At 45.2% G+C, this 16770-nt stretch overlaps 1 protein-coding gene across 2 annotated transcripts in view; it reads right to left on the reverse strand.

Moving 5' to 3' along the window:
* The window catches only part of PRLR (prolactin receptor), a 199551-nt gene that overhangs the window by 21266 nt on the left and 161515 nt on the right, over positions 1–16770 (reverse strand). For both annotated transcript variants that reach the window (XM_048503795.1, XM_048503794.1), the window contains one exon: positions 3976–4102. In XM_048503795.1, coding sequence (XP_048359752.1) covers positions 3976–4042 — 67 coding nt within the window. In that variant the 5' untranslated portion in view covers positions 4043–4102. The remainder of the gene's footprint in view (positions 1–3975; positions 4103–16770) is intronic.

Genomic DNA, 16770 nt, shown 5'->3' on the forward strand with positions numbered 1-16770 from the left:
TTTGTATGAACAATCCCTGTTCTGCCAAAAGCTCATTGGATGGGTTTGCAAGGTTGCTGCTGTAGCCCATTAAGACCTAACCACAGCTCATTTGATGTCAGAACATATCCTGCAAGAATGGGAGAAGAATTTAATGAAGACTGGGATCCAGCATAGACAAGACTGGAACGCTCACTGTGATTTCACTTCACTGCTGGTTTATCAGCTGATCATGATCCCAGCGTATGCCTATCCTTTGCTGATGAGTTTCCTGAAGCTAAGACACAACTTATTTTATTTTATTAAATTTATACCCCACCCTCTGCAACTAAAGTTGGGCTCAGGGCTGCTTACACACAAGGTCAAAATACAAAATAATATTAATGATACAATCAAATGTAGTACCAAAATTCTATAAAACTTAAAATCCACAGATGGCAACCACTTAATACACAAGCCCCCAAGCCTGCAAAATTATGTCATCCCCCTCCCAACATAGTTCAGTTACCAAATTGTCAGGGGTGTGTGTGTGAAAAGTGGGGAAGGGTGCATGATTTAAGAAACGCATGTTGGAAATTGGGAGGTCAGCAAGATGAACAGTCAGACAATGGGTAGCCTCAACCAAAAACCCACAGGAGCAGCAGTAGCATAGTGGTTAAGAGCAGGTGTACTCTAATCTGGAGGTTTGACTCCCCACTCTGCCGCTTGAGCTGTGGAGGCTTATCTGGGGAATTCAGATTAGCCTGTACACTCCCACACACGCCAGCTGGGTGATCTTGGGCTAGTCACAGTTCATCTGAGCTCTCTCAGCCCCATCTACCTCACAGGGTGTTTGTTGTGAGGGGGGACAGGCAAGGAGATTGTAAGCCCTTTGAGTCTCCTGCAGGAGAGAAAGGGGGGATATAAATCCAAACTCCTCCTCCTCCTCCTCCTCCTCCTCCTGCCGCTGCTGCTGCCGTTGCCGCTGCCTCCTCCTCCTCCTCCTCCTCCTCCTCTTCTTCTTCTTCTTCCCATTGTGGCGGAAAGTGCCATCAAGTTGCAGCTAACTTACCATCACCCATAGGTGATGATTTCAAGGCAATGTTTCAAGGCAAAAGACATTCAGAGATGGTTTGTCACTGCTTCCTCTGCATAGCAACCCATGCATTCTTTGGAGGTCTCTTTCCCAAACACTACCCAGAGCAAACCCTGCTTAGCTCTTGAGATCTGACAAGATCAGGCTAGCCTGGGCCATCCAGGTCAGGATGAACGAGCTTATAATTTACACCTTTTAGGAACATATGACACATGCCTCCAAGGTAGTCTAGGGTTCTAGAACTGAAGGTGAATGATTCCATCCCCTAATGCTGGCTGACAGTTCTGAGGACAAAATGAGATGTCCCCGTAGAAGTCTCTGCAGGAAGGGTAGGTGATAAATAACCAAGATATTTTAAAAATCTGTCAGCATCACATACCCATTTCAGCCTCCATGGCTGTAGTTTGGAAGATACTGTGCAAGAAAAAACAAACCTGCTGGGGCTAGGGGAGCTGAAGTTAATTTATGCATCTTCCTGCAGAGTCTTTGCTGCAGCTGACATCCTTTTCTGGTCAGAACACAGAACACCCTAGAGAGTCTGGTTTCGGCAGTAGAGACATCACAGGAATGGTGCTGCTTCTCCCAGCAGGTTGCCAGGATTTGTACAGTTTCAGGCATCAAGTGAAAAAATGTACAGTCTACATAAGCTTTTCATAACAGAGATGCCTAAATCTGGTCCCGTTTCCTCCCACTGTTTGTTCTAACTGATCTTTGCTTTGATTTGTATGGATCTTTCTGAGGGGTTTCAGCTGTTTGTAGGGATAGCAATCATCCTTTTTACAGCTGAGCTGTTCCTCTTGCAAATGAACTTGTATGTACAAGTCTAACAGCAAATAAAAGTGGGGAAATCTGTCTCTTTAAACTGTTTAGAGATGTTTTACTGGTTTTCCTAATGGGAAGTGAGGTTTAGCGAGGATGTTGAAAATATGACTCCGCCCCCCACCCACAAGCTTTGGTTTTCTTGCTGAAGGCTTTCATGGCCGGATTCAACTGGTTCTGGTGGGTTTTCCGGGCTGTGTGGCCGTGGTCTGGTGGATCTTTTTTCTAACGTTTTGCCTGCATCTGTGGCTGACATCTTCACAGGTGTATCACAGAGGGAAGTCTGTTACACACAAACCACGGCCACACAGTCCGGAAAAACCACCAGAACCAGTTAGATAATTCAGTTTCCATTTCCCTGCTGTTGTTTGTTTTAATTGAAACTTCTAGCCCCAACTGCCCCCTCTGGAATTACAATTACCTGCTTCATTTATAGAGAGGGAATGAGCGTTAAACCTTATTGAGTCTGTCTGGAGTGCGGATATCTCCTTTTGAACAACAGGAACTTAGAACATAAAAAGCACCCTGGTGGCTCAGACGAGTGGTCCATCTAGTCCAGCATCAATTTTTTCGTTTTTGAATTAACATCCTCCTCTTTTTAGAACTGAGACGGTAAAGGAGCAGGCAAGTGGACTAGCTGGCAGGGAGCAGGGCTAGCAGAAGGAAGTCTGAGCAGCCACAGCAAACATGTCACAAAGTCGCAGGCAGTTGGCAGGCAGAAACAAATTAATGCTGTGGATTTCTGCAGAATGATGAAAGCAAGGGGTGCCGGGAGGTGGAGAACAAGCGCTGCTCCCCTCACCTGATGGCCTTAAAATCATCACCTCTCCCATGCACCTGTTGATCGCCAGCAGCTCAAATCCCACCACCCAGTTCTGTACCACGAAGGAAGAGGCTAAGTTTCAGTAGGTCAAATGCAAAGGATTAGTAGGGCTTAAAGTGTTCTGTAGATTGTGTACTGAGAAAGAGGCTGAGGTAGCATAACACCAACCCTGATTCATTGAGTTATTTATCTCTAACACCTATCATATCATCCGAGTGCCGACTCTTACCTAAAATCACCAGTGAAGTCAAGAAGAACATGGAGCCATTCAAACCATATTCAAAATCCATTTGTGGGTCTCAGGCCCATTCCGCACATGCAGAATAATGCACATTCAGTCCATGTTCACAATTGTTTGAAAGTGGATTTTGCTGTTCTGCACAGTAAAATCCAGCTTCAAAGTGCACTGAAAGTGGATTGAAAGTGCATTATTCTGCATGTGCGGAAGGGGCCTTACAGTAAGGTGACCAAATGGTCACCTTTGGGATCCGGGACGGGGAAAGCGGCCGCGCGCGCACAGCCGCAGAAGCGCACGGGCTTCTGGGGCTTGCCGTTTGCCGCCCTGTGACAGGGCTCCTGCGGCCGGGCGCACGGGAGGCTGCCGCACTGCCTTGCGCCCCAGAAGGCAGTGCAGCAGCCTCCCAAAAAATCGGGACAATTTGCAGAACCCGCGGGACGCGGGACAAATTGTTTAAAGGCGTGACGGTCCCGCCAAAAGCGGGACAGATGGTCAGCCTACCTTACAGCTCAATCCAGACCATGGAGGCGGCCAGGGACAGTTCTGCACGTGCACTGCCCTGCTCCCTCTCGAGGGATTTCCACAGGTGCAGTGAGTGGGGAAAAAAGCAAAACCCCTCCCTGCCTCCAGAAAGGGGCCAGTGGACTTACACCACCCAACAGGACACCAGCATGGGGGCACAACTGGCCACAACCCCTAGGTGGGAGCTGACTAACATTGGATGTGCTGCTGAGGACATTCCAGCCTGCTTCCCCAAGCTGGCATCCATTTCAGATAGTAGCACAGCCCCAACTTTGTGGCAGCGAGACTGAGGGGTACCCAGCCACTCATGTATTGGACCCTCCACTGGCTCATTTGCCCCTTGCACCGGTGGGGGGAAGGGGCGGCAGCACCTGTGCCGGTACAAGGCTGGACCAGCTTTAGAGGTAGGTCCACCCCCTCCTCCAGATTGGGCTACCTGTGCGAGCTGTTTTGGGACTGTTCTACAGAGTTCTAAATTTTCACCAGGATCTTATTTTCCAAATAAATCCAGGTACTCACCATTAACCAACAACGTGTTTAGTGAAAATAGCAGTATAAATACTGATGACAACACATCTGATGGCATTTTGCTCTCCTCTACATCCTTGTCTTCAGCTCCAGCCAGGAACAAAAGCTCAGAGGCTCACTGGGAAATAAGATAACAAGCAACATTTAATAAATTTCTGTGATGAGGACAATTTTTTCCTCCAAAAGATCATCAGTCTGTGCCCTTTGGAACTGAGAAGCCCTTACTTCATGAGTGTAGTGCACAGGTGTCAAACTCACGGCCCTCCAGATGTAATGGACTACAGTTCCCATCATCCCCTGCCAGCATGATGCTGGCAAGGGATGATGGGAACTGTAGTCCATAACATCTGGAGGGCCACAAGTTTGACACCTATAGTGTAGTGTGTGAGTGATGTTATTAAGGTATATAAATCTTGTCCCACCCTTAAAGTAAAATATACCGTGTTTGTTCAATAAACTGGGTTTTCCCACTCAGTCCTAAGGACCTCCCCAGAAAGCTGTAGAGTGTCACTGTAATTCTCCACTCTGTTCCTTGTCAAAAATGAATTGGCACTAGAGACTCTGAGCAGTTAAAAAATGGAACTAGAAAAATGTGTTAAAACTAAGTGGCATGGTGTTGTCTCAAAAAGAAAAAAGGTGAGTTGCAATATCAAGCAGTTGTTTACTAAGCGATGTTTCTGTTTCAAATTAGACACTGTTACAAGATTTGGACATATTTCTCAGTCCCTGGAAAGTTGTTAAAAATAACTTAATATACTGAAAGCTTTCAAATGCTGGCATTTTTTTCTTAAGAATTTATAATTCTATGTAGGTCTGTGCATCTTCAGATGCCAGAGTTATCAGAACTCTATAGCTTGAGTGAATACTTTTACCCTGAGGTAAAAACTTTAGAAGTTTGACCTGAGACCAGATTAAGGATAATATACCACATGGTTATTCTCTACTCACATGAATTATAATCAGGTTTTTGGCCTTCTGACCCTCAGAATAATTCTGTCCCTCTTCAGGTACTGACTGAATTAGAAGCCTCACCCTCTTTTCAGCGTGTCTTTCACAAAGATAAAAAATATCCCTGTGTGTGTCTGTGTTAAACTGCCTTCAGGGAACACAGATCGGACCAGCCACAATCCCCACAGAAAGCAAAACTTTCAGCCAAGAGTACAGAGTTGCTCACTCAACCTCTGCTTCTCCAAAACTCTCCTCCAGCTGTCTTTTCAATTCAAAATAACCACCAACTGATTAACTAGCAATCTCTCCTCCAGCCAATCAGACGTGATCTCTCTCCCTCTCATGCTTCTAACTAGAATAGGGGTGGCCAACCTATGATGCTCCAGATGTTCATGGACTACAATTCTCATCAGTGTTTGCCAGCATGGCCAATTGGTCCATGAATATCTGGAGCACCATAGGTTGGCCACCGCTAGCAGTAAAGCCTGTTGTATGAAGAAATCCAATGGGATTTGGAAAACTGCTGGTAGGTTAATGATGCCCACCAAGGGCAGCGATCCTTCCTGCCTTTCCTGCCCCCTTGGCCACACATCACCAGCTCCTTCCTTGTCCTCTTTTTCTTCCCAGATGTCTGCATGAACATGCAAGGGTTAATGACACCCACTGGGGGGCGATCCCTCCTCCCTTTCCTCCCCCCTCGGCTCCATTTCACCAGCTCACTCCTCCTTCTCCTTCTGTCTCTGGATGTCTGCTTCTCTTCTCGGATGCCTGTATCACCATGCAACAGTTAATGGCGCAGTTGCAGCTGCCTGCAGTCGTGACCTGCCATCAGCCATGCGGAGTGGTTGATGCCTGGGCCTGCTCTTCCTCAGGCAGCTGCAGACGTTATAGTGAATTATAGTGACTATAACAATTCAGCAGTGGGGGAGAAGGGAAAATGCAAGAGAGAGAGAGAGGAGCTGTCACATTCCATTGTTTTGTTTATGTTGTTTTTAACCCATTCTGTGCAAGTTCCACCCCCAAGCCATGTGTGCATGGCTATTGGTTGGAAGTGAGTTGTGCATGACAATTGACTGGAAGTGAGTCGTTGCCGCACAGCTAGCCTTTTATATAATAGGCTAGTCAGGTCGGGATTGAAATCCAAATGTTGGCAGAAACTTGGTGTGATCCATCACACTCCATATCAATTTTCGAAATGCTGGTTGTGAATATACATCAGAGGGTGCAAAAGAATTTATAATCCACGGTGTTCTAAAAAGGGAAAGTGGTGAGGCTTAAAATATTCATTCAAGGTTAAGCATAACACAGTACATGCAGTGTTTCAGCACACAATGAAACTTCTCTATTAACGTATGATTGGTTTTGTTTTAGGAAGGCAGAATTAAAAGCTAGGCAGCAAAACACAGAATCATTTACATTAAATGGAAATTAGGAGCAACCCCACTGGAGCCGGCAGCATTGAACTGGTATGTGATTTACAAAAACAGAAGTACACGGCTGTTTAAATGTATATGGAATTCCATACAGAATCTGATTTCTAGAACAGAAGTTAAATGAGAACCAGAGAAAGACAGATCCTACACATTCCCATCCAATTCTCTGCTCTCTGAAATACTGAGTAGTCTCTCTCTTTGATAAACAGGACCAGGAGGCGGAACAGGCAGAATCTTCATTTTACAGGTTTGGTTCCTCAAGGTACTTAAACAAATTAATCAAGCTCTAGGTGGACAATGCATTTCAGAGTCTCAGGACATCTGGCAGAAGATATCACTGCCTGTTAACTGCAAAATTTGGTTTGTTGGAAAATGGTGGCGTACGCGGCACGTAACGCCAGAAGAATATGACTGGCATTGCTCATCAATAACTCGGCAGTGGCCTTCAGGTATAGAACAGTGCTCTAACAATGTACAGTACGTTTTCTAACCGTGGTGATCAGGAAGTTGTGAAATGTCCCTGCAAAATGCAGAATCGCTGAAGCTCTGCAGCATTAAGCTTCAGCTAATTCTGAAATCAAGGGGAAACTAGATGTGAAAACTGTGAACAGATCCCCTGCTGTCTGTTGTGGGTTTTCCGGGTTGTGTGGCCATGGTCTGGTAGATCTTGTTCCTTGTTCCAGGGTCTGGCAGATCTTTGGAACAAGATCTACCAGACCACGGCCACACAGCCCGGAAAACCCACAACAAACAGTTGAATCTGGCCGTGAAAGCTTTCGACAATACATCCCCTGCTACTCAAATTGCAGCTTTGCAGGGTACTCTGTTTGTATCAGAGCCACGTTGCATGAGGAGTGTCACTTGGAGTAGTGGATCAGTTGTTAGCCTCGGATTTAGGAGGTGCAGGGTCAAATCTCCATTCTGTCGCAAACATGGTTGATAGTTGCCCCTGGACATCAGCCAGGGGGGAAGGGCTGCCAGAACCAGGTTGGGAAACTCGTGAAGATTTGTGGATAATTAAAGTACGAACTGAGGAGGACAGGGCCCTCGATTTGAAGAACGGGGCCTGGGAATCGATCACCCTCCAAGTCATCCAAGCGCTTCTTCTGGGCTGCGAACTGATCGCATGTTTAAATCGCAAGATGAAGCTGCAGTTCCAGGGGACTTACCATCCGGGCGCGAAGTTTGTTTTGGGGACTGTGGGCAACGCCACATTTTCTCAGCCAACCCGGTAAACGGTGGCAAACCTTTCGCGGCGCCAGATGTTGTGAAGACTGCTGAATTTGCTTCAACCCTGCCAGCATGGCCAATTGGCGATGCTGGCAGGGATGATGTGAATTGTAGTTCATGAACATCTGAAGTGCCATAGAGTTCCCCTGCCGAGCCTCTGGCGCTTTCGCCTTATCATCAGTGGAGCGACACCGCACTCACCGCGGATTTGCTACTTGGCGCTACTCTTGCCAAAGTTATCGCGCAGGTTACCGGCACTTGCCTCCACTACAGAAGCGGCGACAGCGAGCCGCCTCAGGCTCTGGCCTTTCAGCGCCCCCTCAACGCGCGTCATTTCTGGCGCTGCTGAAAACGGCGCCTTTTGATGACCTCGCGCTCTGCGCGGGGCAGTGGGAAAGCCGGGGAACACAATCCCCGCGTAGAAAAGGTCCATGCCGGATGAAACCGACGTCATTTTTAAAAGTGGGGAAACGGCCAGTGTTGTCGGAGGGCTAAACAGAGAATCATGAATTCTGCTCTGAGGTCCTCAGAAGGATGGGATAAAAAGTAGCACACAAATGAACATTAAATTAATCTTTCCCCATCATGCTATTTTTTGTTATCTTGGGACCAAACTACATGATATTTTTCCCCAGACCTGCCTTGATTTCCCTGCAGCTGCAAAGTAGCCATGGGGAATGTCTTTAGAAGAAGAAGAGGAGGAGTAGTTTGGATTTATATCCCACCTTTCTCTCCTGTAAGGAGACTCAAGGCAGCTTACAAACTCCTTTCCCTTCCTCTCCCCACAACAGACACCTTGTGAAGTAGGTGTGGCTGAAAGCATTCTGAATTAAGAGTGACTGGCCCAAGGTCACCCAGCAGGAGTGTAGGTGTGGGGAAATAAATCTGGCTTACCAGATAAGAGTCCACTGCTCATGTGGAAGAGTGGGGAAACAAACCCAGTTTTCCGGATTAGAGTCCACCTGCTCATAACCACTACACCACGCTGGCTGTCTATAAAAATCTAAAAATCTATAAGGTGCGAGTCAGCTCAGGACTGTGTTGTGAAGATATGGGCTCATGTCCCCATGCCAATTTCCCAAAGCTGAAACAGTCCTGGGGAGGGGAAGTTAGCCCAAATTTGGAGCTGTACGTGCACACCATGCCAAATCAGACAAATAATGTCCCTGCAGCCATTTCAGCTAGGGTAAACAGTGTGGAGAAGGTAGAACCCCTCGTTCACTCCCATATCATGTTGATACAAACTGTTACATCATACAGAAACAGAACAAGTAAAAGGCTTGATGATAAAATGGATGTAAAATTTGGGAGAAAATATTAGTATGAAACAAAGAGATAGTCTTTGAACTAAAGAAATTAAATTCACAAAATGTCAAATGCAAAGAGAAACTGGTAGAGAATGTTTTAGATGGTATATTGCACTTAAAGAAATAGCCAAAGTTAATAATGGTTATAGTGGAAAAATGTTGGGAGAGTCAGAATACAGGTGCTACTTCTTATCGTTTGTGGTAGGTATGTCCACAAGCAAGGAAACACTGGATTATGATACATGATGAAATGCAAAAGATATTGAAAGTGGTGTTTGTGTAAGAAAGGAAAAGTATGTGCTGAAATATTTTGCCAAATGACATTCCCAAAGTATATAATGAACTGTTTACAAGGTGACAATAGCCAGAGCTGTCTTTGCAGCAAGATGGACAATAGCGAAGCTGACAACTTTGGTGCATAACAGACTGTCTACAGATTATGGAAGAAAATGGATTTCCTTTGGACTACATAAGTCAAAGACTGGGTAAACCAGGGATAATGGGGGCCAGATGTATAAGAATAAAATGATGTACTTAGATCTTAGAACCTGTTTGGACTTGAAAACTTTAATTGGAATTTAAGAAATCCTAAGTTCGGACATCTATAGATGTACGCCAGCTTCACATACCCTGTTTCTCCGAAAATAAGACATCCCCTGAGAAGAAGAAGAAGAGTTTAGATTTATATCCCCCCTTTCTCTCCTGCAGGAGATTCAAAGGGGCTTACAATCTCCTTGCCCTTCCCCCCTCACAACAAACACCCTGTGAGGTGGGTGGGGCTGAGAGAGCTCCGAGAAGCTGTGACTAGCCCAAGGTCACCCAGCTGGCATGTGTGGGAGTGTACAGGCTAATCTGAATTCCCCAGATAAGCCTCCACAGCTCAGGCGGCAGAGCTGGGAATCAAACCCGGTTCCTCCAGATTAGATACACGAGCTCTTAACCTCCTACGCCACTGCTGCTGACATAGTAGAGGTTTTGCTGAAGTGCTAAATATAAAACATCCCCCGAAAGTAAGACATTGCAAAGTTTTTGTTTGGAAGCATGCCCGTCGAACAGAACACCAGAGCATGCAGCTGTGGAGCGGAAAAATAAGACATCCGCTGAAAATAAGACATAGCACAGTGGTGGCGAACCTATGGCACGGGTGCCCGAGGTGGCACTCAGAGCCCTCTCTGTGGGCACGCGCACACAGTGTTCATCATGTGGGGGGTGGAAAATCACGCCCCCCAAACACACACACACACATCTAGGCTGGCCTGGGCACAATCCTTTACCTGGGAGTAAACTCGGTTTCTGGCAATGGGGCTTGCTTCTGAGTAAACCCTCCTAGGGTCGTGATTCGCCCATTTGAAGCGTTGCACAGTTGCTTCACCAAGCTTACTCCTGAGTAACGCGCACCTCGGAGCCAACCGCTTTTTCTAAACTAAAACCTCAGTATTCAGTTTAAATTGCCGTGTTGGCATTTTGCAATAAATAAGTGGGTTTTGGGTTGCAATTTGGGCACTCGCTTTCGAAAAGGTTTGCCATCACTGACATAGCGCTTTTTTGGGATTAATATAAAATAAGACACTGTCTTATTTTCAGAGAAACACAGCATTACTTGGTTTGTAACAGTGTATTTTAATCATATGAAAATAAAATTGAATATTTAAAAAACCCAAACTGCAGATATTTAATACTATATGCCCTGGAGCTGATTTGACACTGTGGAGAAAGTGGGTCAGGTCTGGAGACCCCCATTACCCAGGTTTTTCAGTTGTTGTTTTTTTAAAAAAAATAAGCAATTGAATATCATTATATAACAATATATCACTCTGTATATCAGGGTCTCTGAACTCCCAGCTTTCGTGAAATTCTTTAGTCCTTTTGGTTGAAGAGAGATGCTTCCTCCCTCATATCTCTGCAAGGAAAGGAGGAGCTGGAACTCAGGCAGTGGTGGCGAACCTTTGGCACTCCAGATGTTATGGGCTACAATTCCCATCAGCCCCTGCCAGCATGGCCAATTGACCATGCTGGCAGGGGCTGGTGGGAATTGTAGTCCATAACATCTGGAGTGCCAAAGGTTCGCCACCACGGAGCTAGAGGCTTCTTGAAAAATGAAAGATGAAAATTCAAAGCACTTGATGCAACAGTGATATCATTGTAACTACGTTCAACTCTCAATTAATTTAGAACCCAAAAAAAGCCCTGGGGCGGGGCAGGGAGATGAAATGGCTGCTGCTGAAATAGGGGCAGGGAAAATACTGTCATGCAGGGAAGACAGGGAAGATCTGAACTGTCTCAATCTCACAGCAACGATCTGGGCTTAGCTGTGATCTTTTCCAAAACTTCACTTAAAAGCCTGTTCGAGAAAGATCAGAGAAAAGCTAAGGGAGTCCCGTGAGATGCACGGATACATCCTGATAGTGGGGGGCGGATGCAGGAAATGAAACCTGCTCTCCAACAGCAAGAAAACCTGGGCAAACAACATGCGTGGAACTTGCCATAGTAAAATTGGGATAAGGATTTCTCGCCTTGTGTTCTGGACCAAGGAAAGCGCCATTTTAGTGCTAGCAATAAGAAGAGTTGTGGTGGAAAATGGCTGTCAAGTCACAGCAGACTTAGGGCAAGGGTTTTCAAGGCAAGTCACATTCAGGGATGGTTTGCAACTGCCTGCCTCCGTATGGGCTGAGAGGTTTCTGAGAGAACTGTGACTGGCCCAAGGTCACCCACCAGGCTTCAAGTGGAGGAGTGGAGAATCAAACCTGGTTCTCCAGGTTAGAGTCTACTGCTGTTAACCACTATACCATGCCGGCTCTCTCTGGGGGAGTAGTACATTTGAAATAACCTTTTTGCACACATGCAAATTAAAAACCTGCATTTTTCCCCTCCCCAACCCACAATCACATTTATACCTGCTGACCACGTGTTTGATTTCTGGAAAACCTATCACCTTCAAAGTAGTCGTCTGGGACGAAGAGATTTGCCAGTTTGCTTGACTCCTCCTCATAACTATTGAACTTCCCCCATTGATTTTTGAGTCCTGTGATCAATAGCTTAAACTTCTGAAAGGACAGAGATGATACCAGATTGCTAACCAGAGACAGCAAAGCAGGTGTTTCTAAAGCCCATAAGCACCGACAAATGCTGTTTGCACCAGATGTAGCTTCTGTGCAAGCAATGCTACTTTCACTCAAGGATATTCAGAGCATATTCAACCTTTTCCAAATTGTTAAAATATTTACAATCAAATACTCTTTTTTTTTGCATTTCCATCACCTTGAGCTGGAATTGTATGGAACAATGGGCATGCCTATCTGTCCAGATGAACAGGCAACATCTCAGAAATGCAAGAGAAGTAACACTGTCAACAAACCACAGTCCTCTGCAGCCAATTACCTAGATAAGGATGTAACGGATCTCTTACATTGTTGGGTCTCACAAGCCACAGCTGGCGCTGAAATAGTGGTGCTCAAAGGTGTCCTTCTGAGAGCTGCGTGTGTCTTCCTGAAAACCCCGACCGTGCTTCGAGGCAATATTCATCCTTCCTCCTCTGTGACCAGTTAAACTTCCTTCTTTATTGTCATGAAATTCTTGTCTCTTAGTCTGTTTCCTCCAGTTTATAAAGTGAACATATTCTGTCCTGTGCCAATTTTCTCCCCGTGTCAAGGTTCCATGGAAGAAAGTGTTTCCTCTGATCTCCACATAATTTAAGATTATGCAATAAAAGGAAAGCATATTGGTCTCTCTGTGTATAATCCAGGTTAAACCAGCAAGAAAATAATCCCTGCCGATTATATCATTGTATTGTAAATTACATAGTGGTGCAGTACTATTGAGTGTGCCACAATATATGATTGTTTTGATGTACAACCTGTACTCTTGTCAATAGGCTACTGTTAGGACAGAACACAGAGAAACAGAATAGTTTCCAACTAGCAAAGGTGCCAGACAAGGATATATTTTATCTCCCTATCTCTTCAATCAGAGGCAGCGTTGTGTAGTGGTTAAGGTGACAGACAGTTGTGGCGAACCTTTGGCACTCCAGATGTTATGTACTACAATTTCCCATCAGCCCCTGCCAGCATGGCCAATTGACAGGGGCTGATGGGAATTGTAGTCCATAACATCTGGAGTGCCAAAGGTTCGCCACCACGGGACTACGACCTGGGAAACCTAGGTTCAAATCCCCACTTGCACCATGTAATCTTGTTGGGTGAACTTGAGCCAGTCACATGGTCTCAGCTTTGAGCTCGGCTAATATTTGGATGGGAGACTTCCAAGGAATACCAGAGTCACAATGCAGAGGCAGGCAATGGTACACCACCTCCAGAGCCTCTTGCCGTGAGATCCCCATGGAGTCTGTTGTGACTTGAAGGCCAAAAAAAAAAATCTCTTCCATCTATATGCAGCTTGGGGGTAAAGTTTAGATGACTATGGAAGGCAATGGCCAACCACTCCACAAAAATAGCCTCCCTAGTAAACATTGTAATGTGAGGTCACCCCAAGGGTCAGTAATGACCTGGTTTCTGTGAAGAGACTACCTTTACCTTTACCTTGCTATATGCAGGACATCTTGTTTAAATCTTTTTAATTGGTTTATCGTTTAGGAATGCATATTAATTGGCAGACAATCTGACTTAAAGTGGTTCCAGTAACAACAGAATATGATCTGCCACATAAATTATAAACAATGTACTTAACTTGGGTGCTGTGTGGTTTCCGGGCTGTATGGCCGTGTTCTAGCAGCATTCTCTCCTGATGTTTCGCCTGCATCTGTGGCTGGCATCTTCAGAGGATCCTCTGAAGATGCCAGCCACAGATGCAGGCGAAACATCAGGAGAGAATGCTGCTAGAACACGGCCATACAGCCCGGAAACCACACAGCACCCAAGTGATTCCGGCCGTGAAAGCCTTCGACAATACAATGTACTTAACATTTGCAAGTGATAGTTACATAAGAAAAAGTGGTTTTTCTAGTACATAAATATAGTGCGAAATATATACATACACACACACACATACATAGATACAAAATACTAATAAATAGGTTAATAATAGTCTTAAGCTATGCAGATAACAGCAGGATTCTACCTTAGAATTCATATTAAATAGAAATCATATTAAATTACAAGTTTCAGAAACGACCTGACCTATACCTTCTATCAATCTGGGACTCTAATGATGCTATATTACAAAGACACAAAACACTTCTTTATTATTTAACGACAGATATTGGAAGACACAAGAATTGCCATCGTATGATGAATGGTTGTTAAAGATATGCAGGACATCTTATAAGGAAAACAGGATTACATTTAGATGAAGGTGAAGTGAAACTTGCTAGAAGGAACATGAAGAATTTGAGGTATGCAGATGACGACACCTTTCTGGCAGGAAACAGTGAAGAAACGACTACTGATGGAGGTTAAAGCAGCAAGAGTCAAAGCAGGATTACAACTGAACATCAAGGAGATAAAAGTATTGACTACTGGGGGGTTACGCAACTTTAAGGCTGATGATGACGAAATCAAAACTGTTCAAAATTTTCTATTTCTTGGTTCAACCATCAACCAAAAGGGAGACTGCAACCAAGAAATCAAAAGCAGATTGAGACTTGGAAAGACAGCCATGAAGGAGGCAGAAAAAAAATCTTAAATGTAAGAATGTGTTGCTTGTGACCAAAATCAAGTTCATTTGGGCTACAGTACTCCCCATTACTATGCATGGGGTTGAAATTTGGACAATGAATGAAAGTGACATGAAGACAGTTAATGCATTTGAAAGGTGGTACTGGATTAGAGTTTTATGGACACAGTGGACTGTCAAAAAGACAAATAAGTATGTTCTAAATCAAATTAAGATCGAATTCTCCCTAGAAGCTAAAATGATTAAACTGAGGCTATCGTACCTTAGTTACATTACAAGAAAAGAGTCACTGGAAAAAATAATGCTAGGAAAAACTGAAGGCAACAGGAAAAGATGAAGACCCGACATGAGATGGATTGACTTTAAGGAAGCCAAAATCTTTCGTTTGCAAGACCTGAGCAAGGCTTTCAACAAGAGGACATTTTGCAGGACTGATTCATGGGGTCGCCATAAATTGGAAGCAACCTGATGGTACTTAACACATACACATTTCCAGAGGCGTAGCAAGGAGGAAAAGCGCCTGGTGCACAGGTGTGTCCTTTGCCCCTGTCCCGGCCCCAGTATGCTTCTGCCGCGCCTATGGAACGCCCTCGCCACACCTCCACAGGGGCACACGCCCGGTGCGTTGCCCCCTCGTCCCCTTGGAGCTACGCCTCTGCACATTTCCAGATGTTATACAAATAATCGAGAGGTTAAAGAAGACTTCCCTGATCAAAAACTATGCAGATCTGAATTCCCCAGATAAGCATCCACAGCTCAAGTGGCAGAGCGGGGAATCAAATTAGAGTGCACCCACTACACCACGCTGGCTCTCTATGTGTACAACCCCAGTCACTAAACTACATTGTCCCCTTTTCTTCCTGCAGAGGACCACTGAGGGCTGGAAGCAGGCAGACTGGGGGTGGAGAGAAGACACACAATACACAGGTTAAGTTGGGGGTCCCCACCCTGCATAACAATAAGAGATGAATTGTGGGAAATCTTCAGTTCCCATGCATGTGCTAACTGATTTGTATCAGACCTGCAGCAAACATACAGAAGAGGTTTGTGACCCATCCCCATGTTGTTCTCCCAAACTGAAATGGTCCAAGAGACCATTTGATAATAATGTTGACAATCTGGAGAAGCATCTCAGCGCTTCCTCCAACAAGTCTCTAGAGAGGCAACATATACATTTTCCAAATAAATAATGGAATAGCATAGGCCATGGTAGGGATGCCAGCCTCCAGGTGGGGCCTGGGGATATCTCAGAAATACAGCTCAACTCCAGACTACAGAGATCAATTCTCCTGGAGAAGATGGCAACTTTGGTGGTAGACTGTATGGCATTGGGCCACACTGAGGACTCCGTCCTCCCCATGATCCACCCCCAAGTCTCCAGACTTTCCCGATCAAGAGTTGGCAACCTTAATCCATCTGCCCCCACTGGTGGCCAGAGGGGACATGACAATCCTAGTTTAAGACTAAATAAAGGAAGCCGCAGCAAATTCCAAAGCAAGGCTGTTAATGTCAGGATAGTTTGGAGGTCATTAATTCATGCGGTTGCCATATGTCAGAAGTGACTTGACCACACGTAACACACACATAAGCCAGACACTGGTGAGAACCAGGTCATATCCTGTGATAGATGGCATAATAACAGCAGCAACCTCCCCCTCCCCCCCCCTCCGCCCAAGCTTGCTGGCGCAGATTGATTTGCAAGCAGATGTAGAGATAAGCAAACAGGCCTTTCAAGTTCTTTTCAATACTTTCTTCCCCACCCAATCCTGCAGCACCTTCCATTGTATTCCTTTGGAAGGGGGAGGGGAGGAGCTTTTTTTCAGCTGTACGCAAAAATACTATTGTGACCGCGGCACTCAATCTTGCTCCAATACAAAAACAATGAAGCAACACCATCCATCTACGCAAGAGGGGAAGGCAAAACTTGTGGCAAGAGAGAGGTAGAAAATAACTTCTGTTTTGTGGTCAAGCCCAGGCGAGGGGGATTGCGCAGCCTTCAAGAATTCAATAATAAAAAGCGAACGCTTATGAAATGGCACCAAGGGAGGAGGGGCTGGGATTGCCTTAGCAATTTTTCAGACTTTCCAAACCTGCCTATGCATTCTATCTGGGCTTCAAACTTCCAAGCAACTTAAAGGAACGTAATTCTCTCTCTCTCTCTCTCTCTTAATAATAATGATTACTTAGTGACATGTTACATCCATCTTTCTGTTACAAAATCCGTGTGTCAAAACAAGTAG

The sequence above is a fragment of the Sphaerodactylus townsendi genome, linkage group LG07 (genome assembly GCF_021028975.2).
Source record: "Sphaerodactylus townsendi isolate TG3544 linkage group LG07, MPM_Stown_v2.3, whole genome shotgun sequence".
NCBI classification, from domain to species: Eukaryota; Metazoa; Chordata; class Lepidosauria; order Squamata; family Sphaerodactylidae; genus Sphaerodactylus; species Sphaerodactylus townsendi.